This window comes from Rana temporaria, chromosome 7 (genome assembly GCF_905171775.1).
Source record: "Rana temporaria chromosome 7, aRanTem1.1, whole genome shotgun sequence".
In the NCBI taxonomy this organism is placed as follows: Eukaryota; Metazoa; Chordata; class Amphibia; order Anura; family Ranidae; genus Rana; species Rana temporaria.
Window position 1 is genome coordinate 152,397,244 of NC_053495.1, and position 25,587 is coordinate 152,422,830.

Here is a 25,587-nt window from a genome sequence, read left to right on the forward strand (position 1 = left end):
CGCATTTGCCGAATATTCGCAATTATTTTGTATTGTAAAATATCAAGAATATTCTGAGCCAATCAGAGTGCTCCTTCCGCATTTGCCGAATATTCGCAATTATTTTGTATTGTAAAATATCAAGAATATTCTGAGCCAATCAGAGTGCTCCTTCCGCATTTGCCGAATATTCGCAATTATTTTGTATTGTAAAATATCACGAATATTCTGAGCCAATCAGAGTGCTCCTACAGCATTTGTCGAAATTGCGCAATAAATATCGCATTCGCATGTTGCGATATTTCGATAAAATATCACGAATATTCTGAGCCAATCAGAGCGCTCCTCCAGCATTTCTCGAAATTGCGCAATAAATATCGCATTCGCATGTTGCGATATTTCGATAAAATATCACGAATATTCTGAGCCAATCAGAGTGCTCCTACCGCAGTTATCAAAAAATCGCAATTATTTTCGCATTCGCAATAGCGAAAAATCGCAATCATTTAATTTCGATAAAATATCACGAATATTCGAATTTAGCGAATATATCTCGAATATATATTCGAGATATATCGCGAAATCGAATATGGCATATTCTGCTCAACACTAATGTTCGTACACAAATTCTTCGTACACAAGTTCTTTGTACATTCGATAAATGGTCAAATATCATTCGAAAATTTCACTTGCTTTTAACATTTATTCTTAAAATGAATGTCATTTCTGAACAAAAACCACATACGTCGTCCGAAATTTGTTCGATCGAGAAAAAGTTTTCTATGCTGCTCCTTTGAATTTTCCTATCACTGTGGATGAAAATAAACGTTGATTTGACTCCACTAAAGATTAGAAACTGGAACGAATGAAAATCTATACAAGTATAGCCAGCATAAGTTCCTGAACACAAACCAGGAAAATGGGCGCTCCTTCTCTGTCCTGGGCCCTCACGGGAAGACGTCTCCCATGGGAGCACTCGTGCATGCTCGCTCATGAGCCCTGCTGCTGCGTCCATTGACAAAGACAGTGGGACTCGGCTCCCTTATCACTGGCTTTGATTGACAGCACTGGGAGCCAATGGCTCTTGGTGCCCCAGCAAAGTTAGTGAGACCCGTGAGGGGAGAGAAGACCTGCAGGCGTGCGCAGTGCTGGATTAAATGAGGGCTCAGGTAAGTATAAGGGGGGGGGGGGGCAAAAATGATGCCTGGACATTTTTTACCTAAATGCAAGGAATGTTTAGGCTTTAGAACCACTTTAACGCCGGCCTGTCCGTTGTGTGCTGAGAGCGTACTCACTGCACATGGGCCAAGCTGCCTATTATGACTATTGGTTGCGGCTAGTAGTTATTTTTTTCCCTGAAGTTCAGGTCCATAATTCTTTCCTAGGCGAAAATAAAGTACCTGGGAAGGCCTCGGGTCACTGTTCTGAATCTGTTGCATTGTTTTTGCACATACGCACGGTCCTGAGAGCTGCCTACTGCGATTTCTACGTCACTCATCCCAGGAGGCAGATTGCGGGATCTCACACATGTGCAGAAATGGCACGGGTGTCTGCCAGTTTACTGACAGGAGACTGCAGGGTGTCCAACGCAAGCGCAGACTTGGCAACGATCCCTGAGGCGTGTCTGCGCATGCCTGGGAAATGAATTTAAGTGGCGGCACTGGAGAGAAGCTATGTAGGGAGAAATTTCCCTACAAGCAAGACAATGCTGGAACGCTATCGACTACTACAGGGGTCCCCAAATTCTGGCCTGTGGGCCAAATCTGGCCCACAAGAAGTTTTTATCTGACTCTCGGCCAGAGTCAGTGACGTATCCTCAATGAGTACAGACTTAGGAATCAGGTCAGCAAAGGCTCTCTATTTTTTTTTTTTTAAAGGTAAATTTTTATTTTGAAATTTTTGTACATACAAAACAGACAATACAAGAAACACACATCCTAGGCGAACATCGCCCGGTACATCATTTTACAAAACTTTGGTAGCTGGTACACATTGAGCATTTTCATAAAAACGCACAGAGAATGGTGGGAGAAAAACAACAGAATCGTTAATTTACTCACTTAGATCTATTCAACGGGCAGAGGTATCAGTCAAAGTTCAAGGAGCAGGAGGTATGGTGCTCTCGGAATCAACCCAAGAGCCCCAGACCTTCAAGAATTTTTTTGGACACCCTCTGGCCTCATATGTCATCTTATACAGCGGTATAGCACGATTGATGGTGGTGAGCCAGAAGACAATGGTAGGTAAGGATGGAGACTTCCAGTGGAAGGTTATAGACTTCTTAGCATAGAACAGTACTATCCGCAGGAAGGTTTGCATATTCTTAGATATAGTCTCGTCATCAATGTGGCCCAGCAGAGGCTCTCTATGGTCTCTGATTTGACCTGATGTAAGGGGGACTCTGATGTAAGGGGGGACTCTGATGTAAGGGGGGACTCTGATGTAAGGGGGACTCTGATGTAAGGGGGACGCTGATGTAAGGGAAAAATCTGATGGGGATCCTGATGTAAGGGAAGACTCTGATGGGGACCCTGATGTATAGGAGGCCTCGGATGGGGACCCTGATGTATAGGAGGCCTCTGATGGGGACCCTGATGTATAGGAGGCCTCTGATGGGGGCCCTTTTTATTGGGAGACTCTGATGGGGACCATAATGTAAGGGAAGACTCTGATGGGACCCTGATGTAAGGGAAAAATTTGATGAGGACCCTGATGTATAGGTTTCTGATGGGGACCCTGATTTATGGTAGACTCTGATGGGGACCCTGATGTCAGGGAGGACTCTGATGTGGATCCTGATGTATAGGAGGACTCTGATGGGTACTCTGAATTATGGGAGACTCTATTGAGGAAATTGATGTAAGAGAGGGCTCTGATGGGGATCCTGATATAGAGGGGGTCTTATTTATTTATAAATAGTATATTATTTGGCCTGTGTATATTAGTAAACAATATCATGTGGCTGAACATTGTGGTGCCCCCTGATGATTTTCTTTTATCTGGGGACAATATTTGAGATTTAATTATTTTTTATGTCTGATAGTAAGAATGGAGTTGCTGCCACTGATGTAAATGATATATTGGGGTAGCTGGGGGAGGGGGGGGGGGGTTCTATACACACTCAGTCTAGTGCAGGGGAGACATCGGGGTAGGGTGACCAGACATCCTCGGTTTCCAGGGACAGTCCCCGGATTGAGGACACAGTCCCCGGATTGAGGACACTGTCCCCGGATTGAGGACACTGTCACCGGATTGAGGACACTGTCCTCGGATTGAGGACACAGTCCCCGGATTGAGGACACTGTCCCCGGATTGAGGACACTGTCCCCGGATTGAGGACACTGTCACCGGATTGAGGACACTGTCCCCGGATTGAGGACACAGTCCCCGGATTGAGGACACAGTCCCCGGATTGAGGACACTGTCCCCGGATTGAGGACACTTTCCCCGGATTGGGGACACAGTCCCCGGATTGGGGACACAGTCCCCGGATTGAGGACACAGTCCCCGGATTGGGGACACAGTCCCCGGATTGAGGACACTGTCCCCGGATTGAGGACACTGTCCCCGGATTGAGGACACAGTCCTCGGATTGAGGACACAGTCCCCGGATTGAGGACACTGTCCCCAGATTGGGGACACTGTCCCCGGATTGAGGACACTGTCCCCGGAATGAGGACACTGTCCCCGAATTGAGGACACTGTCCCCGGAATGAGGACACTGTCCCCGAATTGAGGACACTGTCCCCGGATTGAGGACACTGTCCCCGGATTGAGGACACTGTCCCCGGATTGAGGACACAGTCCCCGGAATGAGGACACTGTCCCCGAATTGAGGACACAGTCCCCGGAATGAGGACACTGTCCCCGAATTGAGGACACTGTCCCCGGATTGAGGACACTGTCCCCGGATTGAGGACACTGTCCCCGGATTGAGGACACAGTCCCCGGAATGAGGACACTGTCCCCGGAATGAGGACACTGTCCCCGGAATGAGGACACTGTCTCCGGATTGAGGACACTGTCCCCGGATTGAGGACACTGTCCCCGGATTGGATTGGATCAGGGGCTGGGACAATTTCAAAGACAGTCAGTGCAGAATAAAAAAAAAATGTGAATTACAATCCCCCGCTCTGCCGCACCTACTAGCTTAGGGGTGTATTTTGTATTTTTTTCCATTATCTGGGCCCCTTTCTGATGATCACGTGCTGGTCGGAGGGAATATTTCTTCAGTTTCGGGCGCATGCCCATTCAGCTCCACTCCCATGTTCTTCTGCCTTGGCTCAAGTCCTGGTCAGCCACCTGCCTAGCTTCTTGCCTTCCCTGGCACAGGGATCTTCCTTGGCTCCCCACCCAGTAGTACCCGGGGCCCGGAGAGTAAGACTTGACAGGCTGCGAGGCGGGCAGCGGTGGCGGGCAGAGAGTCGCTGATCGTCGCCATTACCAGCAAAAAAAAAAAAAATATGTCCCCGGATTTATTTTTAAAAATCTGGTCACCTTTCATCAGGGGTCTCTCCCAGCAGCCCTGATCTGCCTGCATTTCCTAGAGTGGCACATAGTCCCAGTGATGAGATGGCTGGGATAAGGGATGATAAGGGAGGAGGAGGGTGTCATGGATTCCTGGCTGGCTGGGAGGATTGATGTAGAAATGTCATCATGATGTGTATGGAGGAAGCAGGAAGCGGTGTGTGCAGAGCGGTGTCCGGGCGGTGAAGGGTTAACCCTCCTCTCCTCTCCTCTTCCATTCTCCACCTCTGAACCTCACTGATTGACAGCAGAACAGGAGAGGAGGGGGAGGGGAAGCGACCCGCCAGGCCGCCTATCACAGCGCAGAGTAGGCGGCGCCCTGCCCTCCCGCCCTCCAATGTGCGGCGAGTGGGCGGTGCCCCCGGTCTCCATTCTGTGCCGTGTGTCAGTTGTAGAGGAGAGAGGGCTAGACACAGGAGGGGAGGGAGGAGGAGAGCACAGCCGAGTCCAAACAAAAGCAGGACACCGAGCGAGAGAGAGAAAGAGCCGAGTGGAAGTTGGCAGCCTCGGTCCAGACCCCACCCTCCGGGAGAGCGATCCGTGCCAGGCTCCCTCCGATCCTGCCCCCTTCCCCACCACCCCCCTGCCCCGCCGCCGCCGCCACTGCTGGACCCGCTCCGGATCTGGACGGATTGGTGCGCCCTGGGATTATCGAAGCCACAACAAAGGAGAAGAACAATAAGAGTTGTGATCGGAGGAGATGGATGATCAGCCTAGGCTAATGCACAGCCACCCCGGGGTGGGGATGGCCGCTCACCCCAGCCTGTCCCAGCACATGCAGGATGGCAGCGGACCCAACGAGGGGGAGGGGGGCAGGAAGCAGGACATCGGGGATATATTACAGCAGATCATGACCATCACCGACCAGAGTCTGGACGAGGCACAGGCCAGGTGAGCGATTCTACCATACACACTGCTATCTGTACAATGGAAAGAGCTCACCCCTCCCCCCACCATTCCATATGTGCCCCCCCCCCTATACAATGTCTGTGTGTGCCTCCCCCAACACATCACACCTGGCCACCCCCCCATAAATATCCATCTCTAATGTCTGGCTAGCTGTAGGGCCATCTAGGTGCAGGAAAAAGTTGTGGTGGTCGGTGAATAGGTGGTGACTTTAGTGGCGGTCGGTGAAAAGGTGGTGACTTTAGTGGCAGTCGGTGAATAGGTGGTGACTTTAGTGGCGGTCGGTGAATAGGTGGTGACTTTAGTGGCGGTCGGTGAATAGGTGGTGACTTTAGTGGCGGTCGGTGAAAAGGTGGTGACTTTAGTGGCAGTCGGTGAATAGGTGGTGACTTTAGTGGCGGTCGGTGAATAGGTGGTGACTTTAGTGGCGGTCGGTGAATAGGTGGTGACTTTAGTGGTGGTCGGTGAATAGGTGGTGACTTTAGTGGCGGTCGGTGAATAGGTGGTGACTTTAGTGGCGGTCGGTGACTTTAGTGGCGGTCGGTGAATAGGTGGTAAATAAATGGTGTATGTGTGTGTGTGCGCCGGTCAGATGGGCAAAGTTTGATGTTGCTATAAAGTGTCAGGATCCAGCGACTGGTAAAGTTTTAGTAGAGTCGTAGAAGTACTATGGAGGTCAAGTGACTGCCAGGCCTGTGATGGTGACTGGAAGGTGTAGAGCCTGCCTGTCACCCAGGGTGAGGGATGGATGGGCACCGCTGGACCCCTGGTGCCCATCAAGGGCCACATCTGCAGGCGGAAGTCCGTGTTTTCCTATTCCAGGGATCTCTAGCAGGCCCTTGTAAGGTGTTTGCAGTCTATGACTTACTCCGGAAGCATGTCTTTAACTCCTGTTTGCCACATCCGACCATCTCCTCTAGCCCCCGACTATCTCCTGTAGCGTGCCCGCAGCCCCTTGACCGTCGTCTTCTTCTTGCCTCGTGCCCATAGCCCTTGACCGTCTTCTTCTAGGCGCGTGCCCTTGACCGTCTTCTTCTTGCCTCGTGCCCGTAGCCCCCTGACCGTCTTCTAGCCCCGTGCCCTTGACCACCGCCTTCTAGCCGCATGCCCGTAGCCCTTGACCATCTTCTTGTTGCCATGTGCATGTAGTCCCTTGACCGTCGTCTTGTTGGTGTGCGCCCGTCTTCTTGCCACGTGCCCGTAGCCCTTGACCCTCTTCTTGCCACGTGCCCGTAGCCCTTGACCCTCTTCTTGCCGCGTGCCCTTGACCCTCTTCTTGCCGCCTGCGCGTATCCATTGACCCTCTTCTTGCAGCGTGCCCGTAGCACTTGCCTTGTGCTCATATCCCCCTGACCGTCTTCTTCAAGCCACTCGCCCGTAGCCCCTTGACCGTCCTTTTTCTAGCCGCGTGCCCGTAGCCCATGACCGTTTGCGTGTTTGCCACGTGCCCTTAGCCCCCCCCGGCCGTCGTCTTGAACGCGCACACTTGAGGTCCTTCTATATCAAGAGGGTTGACCACCACTGATCTAGATCAGTGGTCTCCAAACTTTCTGAACAAAGGGCCGATTTACTGTCCTTCAGACTTTAGCAGCGCCAGATCTTTTTGCCAGCGGGATTGGGTATTTTTCTGGCATCAGTAGGAGTAAACATCACCACATTTGGTATTGGGTTGGAGGAATAGTGCCAAATTGTTGGTATAATAAGGAGGAATAGTGCCCTATTAGTGGGAGAAATGGTGCCCCATTGTTGGTGTTCAATGGCAGAATAGTGTCTTGTATCAGTGGGAGAATTAGTGCCTCAAGGGCTGGATAAAAGCAAGCAAAGGGCCACATCCGGCCCCCGGGCCGCCATTTGGAGACCCCTTGTTTAGATAGGAAACGGTACTTTTGTTTACATTCAGGTAGATGTCATCTTTGACACATGGCTACTTAGGACAGATGGCAATCCTGGGCCAAGGTGTGCGTAGTTGTGAGTTCCCCCCCCCCCACCCACATTATGATGTGCCTGTACAGGCCTTTGCCCTACATCATTGTAGGTCTGAGGCCTCGTACACACGACAGAGTTTCTCGGCAGAATTCGCCGAGAAACTCGGTCAAAACCCGGATTCTGCCGAGAATCTCTGTCGTGTGTACACTTTTGGCTCGATGGAGCCGCCGAGGAACTCGACGAGAAAATAGAGAACATGTTCTCTATTTTCTCGTTGTCCTCGTTCTTCTATGGGAGAAGCCGGCCCGCCGAGCTCCTCGGCGGCTTCATCCCAAAACTCGACGAGGAACTCGACGTTCCAAGCACGTCGAGTTCCTCTGTCGTGTGTACGGGGCCTCAGAGATTGTACTGAGTGGTGAGCTCCTAAGTATTCACATCTCTAAACCTCCAATAATACTAGAACAGACATGTTCTGTGCAGTGATGATACAAATAGGTTTACTACCAAGAGCAAATCTACCCCAAGTGATGTAATCGCACTTGCTCAACTTTTTACAAAAAAAAAAAAAGTTTTCAAAGTCTGCCACGTCCAATGAAATCTCATTGTTACCTGTATTGTATTGGGAATTTCAGTCATTGACCTCACACTTAATGAAATGATGTCACCTAATGTGATGGAATAACATTCAGCGGTCTAGCGGCGCTCCGGATCACCGATATCTGAATGAATAACTTTACTCTTCATGAACACGTTCTCCTTGCCCAGAGAATGGGAACTGTTCAGCTGACCTCTAAATATATTCCAGGTTTTTTTATTGCCTTTCCATTTTAGGCTTTACCGTCTGCTGCGCTAGGCCTTTCAGTGTGCATTCCTTTTAGCTTGTCAACGCAACGGCATTGTGTCTCCTACGGGCCTTCCTTCGTGGTGTAGGCAGCTCTTGTTTTACAGACCTCCAGATGAAATGATACATTTGGTTCCAGGATGCATGTTGTAGTAGGAGGTTCACAAAACGCGCCGATCAGTATTCCCCCATCCCCCCCCATGCCTCTCCTGTGATCTATATTGGTTAAAAACATTCAGCATTGTCAGATTTTGTATAGTTTTTATATATCACCATCTTTGGGAGGGAACTTAAATAAAAAAAATAGTATAGGTCGTACTTGCAGGAAAATGATGGTGCCTTAAATCTGGGTCAGGAGTTTAGGCGTCTTGTAATAAATGACATTTTATGGGTACTGTCGTAAAACCAACAACTCCATGCTATTTTTATAGTGTATATAATGCCTTTGTAATATACTGTGCTGGGATATTTATTACAAATGCATCCAATAAGTTACTACTGTAATTACAATCTATTAAAAAACATTTTTTATTGTAGGGCACGTGTAACCATCGGTGTGTGCCCATGTAATCATTAAAATATATTCCAATTTTTTTTTAAAAAAATTTGGGAGGGATTTTTCCAACTTTGACCCCCACAGTCTTTAGGGACGTTGCAACAGGCAGTGTCTGCATGGTTTTCTATGGCGTTCTCATGCCGCCGGTTACACATCCCATTTTTCATCACGGTGATCGGTGGTTGTTGATCACTTTGTCATTGGTGTCTTCGTTAATTCACTCACTGTGTCATTTGTTGGAAGTCAACCGCGATTTTGAATGACACTGAAGCTGGACCACGATGTCACCGTGTGAAAGAGCCATAAGGGCCGATATGAACTGCGATGGCAGATTAATTGGCTGTCATTAGAAATGGACATAAAATTGATACAACCATTTATTATTAATTTTTTTTTTCTTTTTTTTTTTTTTTTTTTTCTTTATCAATCTTTTTTTACATTACATACGTTTCAGTACTAAAATACTTAAAACACATATAAGGTCTCAATATACCCCCTACATAAAAAATAAAATAAAAAAAAATAAAAATAAAAATATATATATATAATTTTTTTTACATACGTTGACAATCATGCACTGTATAAAATCTCTCTTGTATTTATTTTTCCCCCCATTACAGTGTTCTCTAGCTGGCCAAATATATACACTATAACACATTTATTGTGTTAGTGTAACCTTAATTGTAACTAATTGATGGAATATTTTTTATTTTTTTTGCCTTTCAAAAAACCTCTTGCTTTTGTTTTTCTCTTGGGTTATAGCAATGTAAAAAAAAAAAAACCTAAAGGACTTGTACACCAAATCAGTGATAGATTTTTATGTTTTAATCTACATAATTATTACTGCAAGCCGAGCAAGAGCCTGGCTATGATGAATGAAAGCCTAGCCACATGAGACCCACTATGGACAAAGCACAACAAAGCGTCGTCTTGCATCCTTACTGCGTTCTGTGCGATGTGCAAAACATTATTGATTTTGATAGCAGAGAGCACTTAATATAGGATAAGGATTCTTGTTGTAACGGCCACAAAGCAGCTCTTGGTAAAATCACATTACAGAGCAACTTTACAAGCAAACCTAGGTATGCCTTCAATACATTGCTGTGTTAGAAGCCATGCATGATTTTTAGGAATCTAGTACTTTATTTTAGGTATTGAGTTTAAAGCTAATGATGTTACTTATCATTTCATACCTCCCATATAACAATGCAATGGGTGCTTTGTTTTTATAATGCTAGATTTGGTGCATAGACCTTTTGTGAAGAGCTTACAGTCTACAACTTTTTTCTTTTTCATAATTAAAGTACACCCAGAGCACATTGCATTTACCTAATACACCATACAAGGATCTAATGTGATTTACAAGACGTACTTTTCATGGATGTTATAAACCTATGCACACCATATTGGGGGGAAAAAATAAATAAAAAAAAAAAGTGTATAAATTGAATAATAAATATATACACTTTTTATTACTAATGTATGTCCATGAAAAGATTGTGATAATTTGCGTTAAAAAAACAAAATGTCTTCAGAATGCACTATTTTATTTTCATAGAGCTAAAAACCATTTGAATAAATGGGATTTGTCGACAGCAGGTAGAACATAAATGGACACAGGAAAATTACTATTTTCTTGTGAATAATTTAGGAATGTAATTAATTGCTTTGGTCCGTCCAGGATCAACGTGTGGTTTTTGTGAGCTGCGTGCACTCTGCATTGTAAATTGTCTTCTGGATTTCCTGTCCTTTTTTAGCTCATTATGGCGAGTTGTGCGATCTTCTTTAAATAGTTAAATTGCACGGAGTGACATGTTTCAGGCCGCTAAGGTATTTAAATAATAATATATATATATATATATATATATATATATATATATATATATATATATATATATATATATATATATATATATATATATATATATATATATATATATATAAATATAAATATTTTTTTTTTTTAGCTGTTGCCAGAAATGACCAGATCCATATTGTCTGATGTTTGTGGTAGGCTGACGTCCAGACTTGTGTCATGCAACTCAGTGTAAACCAGTTTAGGGTTGTCATGTGGAGGGCTTGTTTGTGGCTGCCGCAAATGAGTCGGGATGTGGTAGAACGCACGGCCCATGAGAGGTTTGTCACAGCACCGTACTGTCACACACATTGCATAATCCATGCTGATCTGTGTTACTTGCAGATTCACGTAGACATATATTTTGGAATATGCGGAGAGGGATATAGGCCCAAGGAGCCAGGTAGCCTGAAAAATATGGTATATCTATTGCCTTTCTTAATGCCGTCAATGGAAGAACTCTTCCAGCTTGTAAATTATATAATTCCATCTATCTCTAGTGTAATTTTATTACAGGTATATCAGTCCCTGACCTCAAGGAGCTTACTATCGAAGGTCCCTATAAGACATGCATATGTAAGACATGCATATGAGGGCCAATTAACATACCAGCATGTCTTTGGTGTGACAGAGGAAACCATAGTACCTGGAGAGAACCCACACAAGCACAACCAATTCTGTACAGATGGTGTCCTGACTAGAGTCAAACCGGTGACCCCAGTGCCACTAAGCCATCTATGTAATGTATACACTAGGTTAATGGCGATTTCTAAATATCTGTGAGGTAAAAGAAAAACCCCATAGAGGTCACCTTTATTTCACTTCCCGCTTTTGACCTTCCTTATGGTTTTCCTGCATCATCGGCCTTTGCATATGTGTATATGTCCTTTCTTCTTTCCATTATTAAACAATTCCAGCCATGGCTGGCCTGCAGAAGGATACCAATGCTGAACCAGTGAGGTAGCTCTTGCTGCAATCGTTTCTGTAGACATCTTGTAAATGTACAACTGGCAATATACCACTCCATTACTATTATGTATAACAAGGCCAACTGTCTGAACGTAAAGACTTGTATATTTATATGTATACTGGTTCAGATCCAACAGGGACTTCCGGCCAATTCACACTGACTTGCACTAAAATGCATGTACATGTCCATCCATTATAGTCACGTTTTTAATCCGCGTTTTGGCGTCAGTTGACATACATTTTGCATTATAATGCAATGTTATGGTGTAAATGGGAAACATTGGATATTATTATTTTTCAGGTGTCCTTCCGTTGATCTGCGTTTTTTACAGCTGCACTGGTGTGAATTGGCCCTTAATGTGTATGTTGTCTGCTTGTTGATGTGAGTCTTCTTTAGGTACTTCCCACAGTCCAGGAACACGCCGGTAGGTTAATCAGCATCTGAATAGGTTGTGGCCATAAAGAGTGCGTGGGCACGTGTATGACTAGAAAGGGCTCTACTGGAGTACCCAGTGATGTGTGAATGGCGCCAGACAATTTGTAGAGTGCTGGACAATATGGCCTTGGTAATATGAAAAAGGATTGGTGTGGGTTGAGTTTATTGTCAGGGCTGGACAAATGCAGGAGACAAGTAAATACTGGTTCTAAATAAAATATAGCTGGAGCATATATATATATATATATAAACATTTTTAAACCTTTTCTGTTGCTGTCAATATTGGCCTCTTGAAAAGTGTCTGCTGGCTCCTGAATTTTCGACCTCTAACGCTGGGGTTGATTTACTAAAATTGGAGCGTGCAAAATCTGGTGCAGCTGTGCATGATGGCCAATCGGCTTCTAACTTCAGCTTGTTCAGTAAGGCTACTTTCACACTGAGGTGCTATAGCGCCTGTAAAGCGCCTCTCCTCTCACTCCAGTGTAAAAGCCAGAGTGCTTTCACACTGGAGCGGTGCGCTGGCAGGACACTAAATAAAACTAAAAGTCCTACAAGCAGCATCTTTGAGGCGCATATACACTTTTTTTTTTTTGTAAAGTGCCCCTGCCAATTGAAATCAATGGCATGCTTTTAAAAGCATCCCGCTAGTGGCTGAAAAGCGCCACAAGATGTCCGCCCGCCCCAGTGTGAAAGTGCTTTTGATAAAAAACCTGGAAGCTGATTGGTTCCTATGCACAGCTACGCCAGAATTTGCACCCCCCCCCCCCCCTACTGACGTTATAAAATAGACCTGATTAGCAAGTCTGCGGTCATATCCCTCACAAATTTGGAAGTCCTCCTCTTCTTCCCTTTTTTTTTTTTTTTTTATATTATTATCCCTTCTAGTAATTAAATACCAATCACAATCCTGTGGGAGCTAAATCCAAATTTTAATTTCATAAAATGGCAACAATTTGAACGAAAGCACTAAACTCCATAAAATACAACTTGTGACTTCTCATGCACATAACTGAAAAGAGCACTTTGGTGATGTTGCACTTTAAAAATAAAAAATTCATGCAACCTGTAGCATTGTTGGTATCGTTGACCAGCCTTTACTTTAGTTGAAGAAAGTATGGCAGGGTTGACACTCATTCAGATGAAAAAATATATATATATATATATATATATATATATATATATATATATATATATATATATATATATATATAATTATAGCTCCAGTGTGTGTGTGTGTGTGTTTGTTTTTTTTCCTGATATACAGCAATTGCCAGGCGACCAACTAAATAGTCTGATAAAAACTAAAGTTGCGGTCTGGTGCTTTCTGTCAACAGAATTAACTAAATGGTCCAATTAATAAGCTCAGTGGAAAATGATTTACTTAATCATTGGGGCACTCTTTGCCGATTTGGATAAAATATCTTTAGGGCTCATTCACACTGTGTGGCAAGGCTACCCTGCCCAACAAACGCAGTCCCAATGCATGGGTAAGACAATTTGAAGAGTTCAGTTCACATCACTTCTCTAAAGTTGCATGTGCTGGGGAAAAAAAATGGGAATGCTGCATTTTTAAGTAGCGCCGGATGTTGTGATGAACTCCTGCAACATTTTAATAAACTTAAAAAAAAAAAAGAAAATGACAAAGTAAACTCTGGGGTAGGTCATTACAATGCATCAGCACATGTGGCCACTGGTGTAAAATGCGCCCTTTGCCTTGTGTATAGAAATGGGGGGGGGGGGGGATAAAAAAGTTTTTTTTCTTTATATTTTATTGTCAAAGATGCCAAATCATATTTTCTACAGTAACTTTCTCCTAGCATTGGTTTCTAAGTGACCAGGATTGTACAGTTTTTTTTTTTTTTTTTGATCCAGGGTATTGGGCAATTGCATTTTGGTGATCTGGAAGGATTTTTTTTTTCCTCCTTTTGGAAGCTAATTGAACCTTGATTTATAGGGAGGGGGGTGACTTATTATTGCTCAACTGTAGGTTTAGGACTTTTTATGGTTTAAACACATTTTATTTTTTGTTTAAATAAATGCGTTGCCCAATTTTTGAATTGTTTATCTATTTGGTAACTAAAATTTTAGATATTAGAAATTTTAATAAATATTTAAAGAAATGTGATCTCTTGCATAGATATAATAATAATAATAAGCATGAAATAGCTATTCGGCCTATGAAATATATATATTTTTTTATATACTGTATATAAAAATTAATTAATTAAAAAAAAAAAATGTTTCTCCTTCTGGAATGGCATCTTTTTCTCTGTGTGTGTGTGTGTGTGTGTGTGTGTGTGTGTGTGTGTGTGTGTGTGTTTTTTTTCCCCCTCAGTAGATATCTCCCAGATCCTGACAGTTAATGCCAGCCATAAGATAGCAGTATTTCTGAGTGGGAATCTGTGCAGCAGGCTTTGCAAATTGACTTTACAAAAAGGCAGCCGAAAAATCAATAATATATTGTACATGCTGAGAATTTAGCTAATATGAACCTTTAGTCAATTGAAAGCTTTATTTTTGGCTGTAAGAATTGGTAAACAATGCACAGTAAAGCAATAACGGCATGTGCTACACTTTAGTGAATTGATCCTATATAGATGTGTGGGAGGGTCCTTTCCCATCACTGACAGTATCCGTGATTACAGAATTGTGTGTCTGTAGCAAATTTCAGACTTTTATGGAAAAAAATAAATAAAAAATTTGCTGCCAAATCTGCTTTTTAGGGCTCTTTCACACGTCCGTTCAGTTTTTCAGATCAGTTTTTTTTTCCATCAGTTGATCAGTTTTTCCATCAGTTTTTCATCAGTTTTTGCATCAGTTTTTCCATCCGTTTTTTCATCCGTTTTTTTTTTTTGGGCTTTTTACATAGAAAAACGGATGTTAGCGGAACGGATGATAAACGGATCATCCGTTAACGTCCGTTTTTCGTCCGTTCCGTTTTTTAGACGGAAGAAAAATAGGGTTTTCTTCCGTCCAAAAAAAACGGAATTGAACGCAGACGGATGCTAACGGACGTTAGCGGATGCTCATCCGCTAACGGACGCTAGCCCATAGGGAAGCATTGCGGTCCGTTAACGGACGTCCAAAAAACGGACGAACGGAACGGACGTGTGAAAGAGCCCTAATAGTGATAGGAACATGACACATTTTAGCTGTTTACACCTTGGTAAATTAAGCACCAATATTTTGTCTGGAACTGTCCCAAGAATTGCCTCTCAAAGTGTTTCTTTTTTTAAGGTTTATAATTTTTTTTATATATAATTACTGTGTGTATGTACGTACATACGTAATTTTTTTTTTTTTTTTATTATTGATAAACAGGATCTTTTTTTTTTTTTTTCCATTATGCGCTTTACAGAATAAAAGTTGAGACCAAAGATGAAACTAATGTTTGGAAATTCTTGTTTGACAATGTTTCATATCTAATTTTTGTTGTATAAAAGTTACACATTTTAAATTATATATTGTGTTCACGTACGAAACATTTTGGAATTTGCCCCTTCGGAAATTTTTAGTTTGGAAAGTCTGGTTTGGATTGGCTCTCTTTGGTGAAGGGGACTATAGGTGGCTCTGAAATGTTGCCTAGGTTTGTGAATTGATAAACTCCTTTTACTTTGACATTCCCATCTTATATATTACAGGCCAATGCAAGTAGTATGAACTAGCCCACTGAATGCTTTCAAATTAAAGGCGAACTGCACCTTTGTGGAAAAAAATAAATAAATAAAAAACATACATACATACATACATACATACATACATACATTATTTTTTTATATATGTGTGTGGGGTTTTTTTTTTTTTTTTTTTTTTTAGCCTTTAATCTTGAAAGCATTAATTTTTTTATATACACATTCCATATTGTATTTGAATGTTATTAGAATTTTTTTTTTCTGTATAAATACATTTTACTTTTTAATAAAAATAACCCAGAGAGATATAGCTACAAGGAGAAAATCAGAATACATTTCTCAACTGACCAACCATAGTAAACTGAATCCTGATTGGTTGATGTAGGTTCCTTCACATGGCATATTGTCTTTGCACTGAAACAGAAGGTCTAATATGTATATAAGTAGAGCGGGAACATTAGGCAAGGTTTTATTTGCTCATTTCACACTTCTAAGAGCAAGTTCCTTTGTACCATTTCCATTAGTTAACCTGCATACAGTAAAACAGTTTTAGTTTTTGCTCTTAGTCCATTTATTAATTTGAGTCTGAAAGAATACAGATATATTGATAGAGGCATAACTACTACAAATAGTCAACTTTCTGTTCTATAAAGGCTGCTTTTAGTCCGTCGTACTAATTCAGGGTAACCTATGATTTTTTGTGTGATCAATGCCTATTCTGTTTACCATGCATAGCCATACAAGGTAATGATAGAACTGTGTAAAAGGCAGCTTTGAGGCATGCCCCTTTTTTGGTTGGCATCATTGATATTTGAAATCACAATGCTACTCTGAACAACAGAGCAGATGGGCAAAGTGATGGCTATACCCATTTGATTTTTTTGTTTTTATATATAAAATAGTAAAGTAAAACCAAAGTACTTTTATTTTTTTTTATTATTATAAATTTTTTTTTTTTTTTTTTTTTTACTCTGTAGCCTGTAAGGCATTGCATCCTCGATTGGCAGTTCGTGGATGCAATTCCCGGATCCTGCAGATGCTCACCAGCGCCCTTTCAGTTCATTGAGAATTACAAGCCGTCAGAGGCCACCTGTACTTATAGTTCAATCATAGAACTGTGTGAATGAATGACGTGGGTGTAGCCCTTCATGTCTGTGCTGTTTTTAAATTATGATATTGGGTGCAGGGAAAAGATCCCTCACCTGCTGTCACAGGGAGGAGGCAGGAGCTTGAACATGTTCCAAAGGTGACCTTATCCTTTTTTTAAAGGGGCTGTAAAGGTTCGATTTTTATTTTCTAAATAGGTTCCTTTAAGCTAGTGCATTGTTGGTTTACCTACCCTTTTCCTTCGATTTCCCTGCTAAAAATGTTGTTTTGTTTGTCTGAATTTCTCACTTCCTGTTTCTCCTCAGTAAGCTGTTCTGACTAACCCCCAGCCAGATGATGGGGGCAAGCTTACTGAGGAGAAACAGGAAGTGAGAAATTCAGACAAAGGGGGGGGGGGGGACATTTTAGAAGGGAATTCGAAGAAAAAGGGTAAGTGAACCAACAATGCACTAGCTTAAAGGAACCTATTTAGAAAATAAAAAACGAACCTTTACAACCCCTTTAATTTTTACATCGGCAGCTCCTCCCCTGCAGATTTTTGTAAACGCAGGTAGGTTTGCTAATTCAATAAAAAGAAAAATCCCTAAAGTAATCTGTTTAGTACTATGTGCATGTCTTAAAAGCTTGTAAAATGGTCAGCCTGTGCATGCACACCTGACTGTCTTTACATGGGTTTAAAGTGAACCTGTCTTGACCAATACATGGAACATTATAGGTTTTTGTTACTATCTCCTCCCCCTTTTAGAGGCACATGCTCACTTGCGTTTTCTTTACACCCCCCCACTGCCCTGTTCAGCGCTGGGAGTGGGAGAAGCAGACCTGTGTTCACTATAAGTCGTATGCTCCTCCACACTCAAAAGTGCCAGTTATTTTCTTTCTTTCTTCCCAACAGCTGCATGGATCGGCAGGAACGTGAAAGGTAAGGTGACTATCCTGCTTGGGAGATGGGGAATTGAAGCAAACCTGCGATTTGCCCTGCAAGCCCTTTATGGCTATTTTTTCTTGCCAGAAGAAGTTGGGTGTTTTAATTCATCAGCAGCTAGAATACAATACTTGGCATGCTTTTTTTGTAGGATTTAGCTTTTTTGAGAGGCGGAAATAAGCTAAAATAATTGCTTATCCTCTAATGCCCTTTCTCTACATCACTTGTAATAAGTGTTAACTGTATAGTTTTAATCATTGAGTAACCACAACTGTTTGATATATAGATGGGTATTATGATATTATAATATTTTTATAAAAAAAATTATACTTTTTATCTTTTTTTTTTGGAATAATTTTTATTTTTTAACATGGCTGAATGATTCTTTTCAGCCAATTGGCCCTTAGATGGAAATTGAGTTGTAGTGCAGCATGAAAAAAACAATGGTGTTGGATCTTTCTTTTGTGTGGCAAAAGTTTTTTTTTTTTTTTTTCCTTTTAAATGGCCTACCTTTTAAAGCAGGAGTTCACCCGAATTTTTTTGATTTAGGCTAATTAAGGGGAGCAGAAACGGGTATTTTTTTTTTTTTTTTAAATCAATGCCGTACTTACCGTTTTAGAGATAGATGTTCTTCCGGGTATGATCTTCGGGACTGGGCGTTCCTATTTGATTGACTGACTTCCGACGGTCGCATACAGCGCGTCACCAGTTGCCAAAAGAAGCCGAACGTCGGTGCGGCTCTATACGGCGCCAGTGCATCGACGTTCGGCTACTTTCGGAAACTCGTGATGCGCTGTATGCGACGGTCGGAAGGCGGTCAATCAAATAGGAACGCCCAGTCCCGCAGCCCATACCCGGAAGCGGCGGGAGAACATCTATCTCTAAAACGGTAAGTACGGCATTGATTTAAAAAAAATACCCGTTTTTTTTTCTCCCCTTAATTAGCCTCAATCTAATGTTAAAAATAGATTTTTTTGGGGTGAACCTCCACTTTAAACTGGCTGAACATGGTTGTGATCAGTTCCCCCCCCCCCCCATCTGCTTCAAATGATATTGAAGGATAACAAGTGGACAGTCCATGCATGTGCCTATTGGCAAACCAGGTCTAGAGGTGTAATGGTAGGCATGAAGAGAATGTTTACCCATACACGACCAAGTAGGGCATCTCATGTCTGCAAAGTACTGAGATTGTAGGCCACACACATTCAAACTATCACTTACTCCAGATACAACCAAATAAATATACCCAACCAAAAGTTTGGCAATAAATGGCTGTGGCACCTTATTGGTTTAACATATGAAATTAAAATAACCATATATTCTTTTATTATTCACCATCAAAACGGCATAACTTTAATGGAACCAAAAATGTGTGTAACTGCTTAGTTTTCAGAACCCAAGCAGCATTACATGGAAATAAAATGTCCCCCCTAGACATCCAGGGTGACCCAACCACATAATAGCGCACGCGACTAGGGAGGGAGGGAGCGCTTCAGCCGGTGCTCCTTTTAGGAAAAGGGGAATTCCCAGCCCAGCAGTTCCCTATAACGGATTCAAGCACCTTCCCCCAGCATCCCATTGGCTTGCTGCTGATCCTGAATTTAAAGCTGCAGTATCCTTTTTTTATATTTGCCTATTAACCTAATGTATAACCTTAATTAACCCTATACAATCCCAAGTAAATGGGCTCCTATTGTGCCACCTTTTCTATTAAAGGTGAATGAGGCCTTCGGGGCAGAAATTGCAATTGGTTGGACAAAGACAGCATGGCCAATGTCCTCCCCCCCCCCCCCCCCCCCCTCCTTCTCCTCCTTCTCCTCCTCAACAATGAATTGTCGGCTGGGCTGATTTATTTTGTCATTGGAAACCTAAGCAGGTGTAGACGAATTTCAAATTTTTGTGGTGCTTTAGCCAGTTTGCTGAAAAACAGAAGTGGGTCCCAGTGCTTTAGTCAACGGGCGGATCTCTTGCCCGTCTGTCGTATTGGCTAAGATTTGCTGGTCTGTGGGTGGCTTAACGGTTTCTTTCCCACAATGCTTGATTGCTAGTTCACTTATTGAAAGGCGGTACCCTTATTGGGGTTGCTTTACTAAAGTCATGTAGGCTGTTAACTTTGCAAAGGAATTTTCCCTTAGACCCCTTTCACACTGATTTGTTTTTTAGGCGGTACAGCGTTAAAAATAGCGCTGCTATACCACCTGAAAAACTCCTGCCAAGCGACCTCAATGTGAAAGCCCGATGCGCTGGCAGGAGAGAAAAAATCTCTAGCTAGCAGCATCTTTGGAGCGGTATGTATACCGCTTCTTCCCATTTAAAACCGCAGTAATACCACCCGCAATACGCCTCTGCAGAGGCGCATTGCGGGCTGCATTAATCCTTTATCGGCTGCTAGCGGGGGTTAATATCGCATTGCTAGCAGCCAAATCCCGCGGCAAATCCGACGGTATAGCGCCACTACAGCAGCTGAAAAAAAATCATGGATGTGAAAGTGTCCCATAGGAAAACATGTAAATGAACTGTAGTGTGTTTCTGCAAAAAGCACCAAAAAACAGGTGTGACCCAGGCCTGAGATTAGTAACATAATGGGGTTAAAAAAAAACAAAAAAGTACAAAAAGAGCAAATAATCGCTACTGTAAGGGGTTCATTTTTTTTACTGTGGGACAGTGAAAGTAATATTTACAGTAACCATTTGCTTTTTTGTACTATAAGGCTGCTTTCACATTGAGGCATGCAGCCACGGTGACGGTATTGCCGCGCTATTTGTAGCGCGGCTATACAGCAGTATTTACCGCGATATTCGGGCGCTAGCGGTGAGGTTTTAACCCCCGCTAGCGACCGAAAAAGGGTTAATGCCGCCCGCGTTGCGGGCGGTATTACCGTGCTTTCCCATTGATTTCAATGGGAAGGCGCGGTGAACACACCGCTCCTATACCGCGGTAAAGATGTGGCTAGCAGGACTTTTGGTGCGCTCCTGCTAGCGCACCGCTTCAATGTGAATGCCTTTGGGCTTTTACATTGAACACTACAGGGCATGGTTTTTCATGCGGTATAGCAGCGCTATTTTTAGCGCTGTACCGCATGAAAAACGCCCCAGTGTGCAAGGGGCCTAAAGGGATAATTTTTTTTTTTAACCCCATTATGTTACTGGCCGATTAATTGATTATGAAATTGTAATCGATTAGTTGTTTCGGCCCTAGTGTCTTTTATACAATCCTAGCCCCTGCTAATTTGCAATGGTTTATCCTGAGATGCGACCAATAAGGAGCAGGTTTTGGCTACCCATACTCTTCCTTAGTTATTAACAGGCATATTCATAAATATGAGGGTGCATGTTGACTAATTGTAACAATTTATATCTTCCCTCTGATGACTGGATTCAATTGTATCCCACTGCTAATCTTCAATCTACCTTGCTCAATATTTCTTTTGCCATATTACCTGTTAAGGAGATATTGCAGTGTTTCTGAATCATAGCCTGTAAAATAAAAGGTAGACCAGATCGAACAACTGATCTCTATATGAGAGCTATTCATTTTATAAGCCTTTTAGCACCAGAGTAGAAGTGGTGGAGATTTGGTAATTTGCTACCCTAAATTTAGACTGTAGTACTCATCAGCAACTTAATTGGTGGTTTCAAGGGGGCATGGACTTTTATTAATGGGATGCCCGCATGTTTGATACCCCTGTGATCTTACAGCCTATACACTTGTCATACTTCTTTTTTTTTTTTTTTTTTTTTTTTTTTTTGGGTAAAGTACTTTTATGTAAATGCAGAAAGTTGTACTTTTTAGAAAGTTACATTTTAGATTTTTTTTTCTCTATTGTATACTAAATCTCCTAGAAAGCCATGCAGTTTTTAAAATCTAATTTTGGTATGTAAAGGAATTTTAATTTATTTTTCCCTAAATGGCTTCCTTTACCTTAGTGCAGTCATCCTTCCACTTACCTCATCTTTGATTTTTGCCTTTAAATGTCGTTATTTCTTCTGAAAAATCCTCACTTCCTGTTCTTCTGTCTGTAACTCCACACAGTAATGCAAGGCTTTCTCCCTGGTGTGGAGAAAGCCTCTTGAGGGGGCGAGCAGGAGTGTCAGGACGCCCACTAACGCACGGCTCCTTTCTATATCTGCAAAGTAGAGAGCATCCTGACTCTCCTGCTCACCCCCCCCCCCCCTCAAGAGGCTTTCTCCACACCAGGGAGAAAGCCTCACATTACGGTGGTGAGTTACAGACAGAAGAACAGGAAGTGAGGATTTCTCAGAAGAAATAAGGACATTTAAAAGCAAAATGGAAGGATGAGGTAAGTGGAAGGAGGACTGCACTAAGGTAAAGGAAGCTATTTAGGGAAACAAATTTGTACCTTTACAACCCCTTTTAAAGTGCAAGTTCACCTTTAAAAAAATTATGAAAAAGTGCACTAACATCACCTCCCTTCTCGCTGTACTTTCCTCCTGTAAGTGGTGAGCTGTCCAATAGACCATCACCCATGAAAGCAAGTACAGAGGAAACAGGAGGGAGGGGGTTCCCACTTTCCCTTTTTTTTTTTTTCTTTTTTTTTTTCTTTCTGAAAAGGTTGAATAAAAGAGATATAAGCTGCCATTTGCATTTGTAAAGCCTCAAGTTTTTACCTTAATGCTTCATGTACACTGCTGCTGGTTACACGGATGTTTACAGTGCTTTCACGCTGAAACCGCCTGGCGTCGGCGGTAAAGTGCCACTATTTTTGGCGGCGCTTTTTTCGGCTGCTAGCGGGGCGCTTTTAACCCCCCGCTTGCAGCAGAAAAAGGGTTCAAGGCGCTGCTAAAGCATATACACCGCTCCTAAAGCGCTGCAAAGAAGCTGCTGGCAGGACTTTTTTTTTGTCTCCCTGCCAGCGCAGCTCCCCAGTGAGAAAGCACTCTGGCTTTCACACTGGGATTGCAGCTGAGGCTTTTTACAGGTGCTATTTTTAGCGCTGAAGCACATGAATAACGCCTCCAGTGTGAAAGGGGTCTAAGGATCAGTGTGGTGTGTGTGTGTGTTTTTTTTTTTTTTTTCCCCCAGCTACCCCCTGAACTCTCCTCTGTTATGTTATCTTATCAGTACATGTACACTTATAATCGTTTCTAGACAGTTGAGTTTAGAGGCATTTTTTTTGGAAAGCAAAAAAAACATTTCAGGACGGATGAAACGCCAAATGCTTGTAAACACGGTAACTCGCGTTTTGCCACGTTTCATTTACAGGTGTTTTTAATGGAAATACATTTTTGACTCTTCGAAGGGGAAAAAAAAAGTGCAAATGCGTCAAAACGGAAGTTTTTAATCATCGGTTACTATCTGTCAAGTTAAATGTTCAGGAGAGGTTTTCAAACGTCCCGTGTACATTAAGCCTATTGCATTTCTATGCATTAAGATAAAAAAACTTCTGTTACAGCAATGGTCTGAACATTGCATTCATAAACAAAAAGTATTTTATAAGAGGATTGAGTGTGATGGCTTATGTTAATATGCATGTAAAATCTCTTCTTTAAATTTGGAGAGTAGTGGTAACGCCCACACAATTGAATTTATATGTGGTGTCATCATTCAGATGTGGAATACAATGACTGTAGGTTAAATATTATGAACATTTCCTATAATGGAATGTTTAACTTTTCTAAGTAATTTAATGTACTTTAGGAGTGAATATCCTATCGGGAAAAGCATTTGACCAACTGGATCTTGCATTTGTTGTCCATCCTAGTGGTAGGATAACATACCCATTTCCCTGCTATTCTCGGCTATATAGGAGTTCTGTATCTTGCATAAAAACGCAGATCTTGTGGCTTTGTGCTTTTATATGGGACTAGCCTTATAAAGTATATTTTCTGTCATGTGTTATTGCTTTGTTTTACTTTATGACCCAAATTTGGATTGAGTAGAGAAGTGTAAGGCTTCATGTACACGGGACGTTTTTACAATTGCTCCTGAACAATTTAACTTGACAGATGGCAACCCATGTTTAAAACATCCATTTTGCTGCGTTTACATGCCGCGTTTGCGTTTTTTAGAAGTATTTAATAAAAAAAAATGGCGAAAAGCGCCTATAAATTGAACGTGGCTACGTTTAGGCCCCATGTACACAGGATGCTGCTAAACGTACGTTCAGAGGCAGTTGGACGCTTTTTTTCAACTGCCCCTGAACTCATTCAATGTTCTCCTATGTACACAGTCTCAGTTATTGCCGTTTTTAGGCAGTTGCGTTTAACAGCGTTTCTTTGATAAAGCAAAAAAATGGGTTCAAACGCAACTAAACACATTATTTTTTTTTTTTTATGTGGCAAAACTGATGTTTTTAAACGTGGTTTACTATCTGTCAAGTTTAATCATTTAGGAGCCGTTGCAAAAACGTCCTGTGTACAAGGAGCCTTAGTCGCGTTTGGCGTCTGAAACGTGGAAATCTTTGGCATCTAAACCCATCTTTTTGCTTTCAAAGAAACGCTGTTAAATGCAACTGCCTAAAAAACGCACTAAACGAGACTGTGTACATGGTCACATAGGATAACATTGAATGAGTTCAGGGGAAGTTGAAAAAGTGTCCAACTGCCTCTGAATGTACGTTTAGCAGCGTCCCGTGTACATGGGGCCTTAGCAGTTGGGCATATTTTTTTTTCAACTGCCCCTGAACTCTCCTTGGTTATCTTATCAGTACATGTACACAGGGTCGTTTCTAGGCAGTTGAGTTTAGAGGCTTTTTTTGGAAAGCAAAAAAGAGTTCAGATGCTGGATTTTAAGGCATTTCAAGCGCTAAACGTGGTAACCTGCGTTTAGATGCTTTTCGTTTACAGGTGTGTGTGTGTGTGTGTGTGTGTGTGTGTGTGTGTGTGTGGCAAATATGGTGCCACATAAACAGACAATTATAGATTGTATCCAGGAAATATGACTTAAACCATTCCCATACACAGACAATGTTGTTAATGTTTTTTCTTCTAGGAAATATTGTAAATAAATGATCCATCCCCTTTACCCTGTCTGTGTAGGACTGTCCTGTATTTTTGAAAGCTGCAGAACCATAAATTATGTGCCAGTTGTCGGGTTCCTAGTGGAGGTCTAACGGAAGCCTGCAAGGTGCTAATAACCGCAGCATGATTAATGATGATATGTCTCTGTGTGAAATTTCCCCTTTGGTATCTTCTGGCAATGTCCTGGGGCACAAGGCGGTAAAAATAAGATGCACAGTTTTCCCTGCGTTTGACCTGCTGTAAGGGCGTTTGCTTTTTGTGATGATGCTTTTGTGGGATCTAACATTCATCAGTGATTTCCCCCCCCCCCCCCTTGTATAGTTTCCTGCATACAGATCTTATGGATCATCACCTGCTAATGTGGTGCTTTTTTTTATTTGTATAGTTTTGCTCAAATTTGGGGCTCATGCACACTTAGGCTTTAAAAATGCTGTTTCTACAGGCATTTTAGCTCCCCCCTCTAAACGGTCCTCCCAAGCTGGCTTATGTGTCAATGTATGCTATAGGCATTTACAGGAGTTGAGGCAAAACAACCCCCCCACCACCAAAGCCAACATTCTGGCCAGTAGAATGAACGCACATGCAAAATGTGTGTTTTTTTTTTTTTAATCACATTTTTCTGCTACTAAACTTCTGTCGGAGAAAAGCCATCAAAGAGAATAGTGTGCATGTGGCCTTAAAGTAGAGCTATAGGCAACCCCCCCCCATTTTGTATGGCATAAGGGAGGGTCATAACGCCTGTCAGTTTCTTTTTGTGTTCCTTTTGGGGAGATTTACCTCCACCTTGTGTCCCTTGGGCAAAACAGGAAGTGAGGGGAAAATACCTGCAAATTAAAGGAATTCCTTGATGACCCCCGGGCCCCAGGTCACTAGAACTAGCAGAAGGGGGTGGAGTAAAAATAGAAAACTAAAATAATGTGGTTGCATAACCCTCTTATAACTGGGGATGTA

General features: G+C 42.4%; 1 protein-coding gene across 11 annotated transcripts in view; it reads left to right on the forward strand.

Moving 5' to 3' along the window:
- The first annotated feature begins 4,875 nt into the window (after positions 1 to 4,875).
- Positions 4,876 to 25,587, forward strand: part of LOC120945771 (pre-B-cell leukemia transcription factor 1) — a 184,359-nt gene continuing 163,647 nt past the window's right edge. For 3 of the 11 annotated variants that reach the window (XM_040360156.1, XM_040360162.1, XM_040360164.1), the window contains exons 1-2: positions 4,878 to 5,397; positions 17,627 to 17,653. In XM_040360156.1, coding sequence (XP_040216090.1) covers positions 5,207 to 5,397; positions 17,627 to 17,653 — 218 coding nt within the window. In that variant the 5' untranslated portion in view covers positions 4,878 to 5,206. Of the gene's footprint in view, positions 5,398 to 17,626; positions 17,654 to 25,587 lie in introns of all 11 variants that reach the window. The other 8 variants (XM_040360159.1, XM_040360163.1, XM_040360165.1 and 5 more) reach the window with 4 other exon arrangements.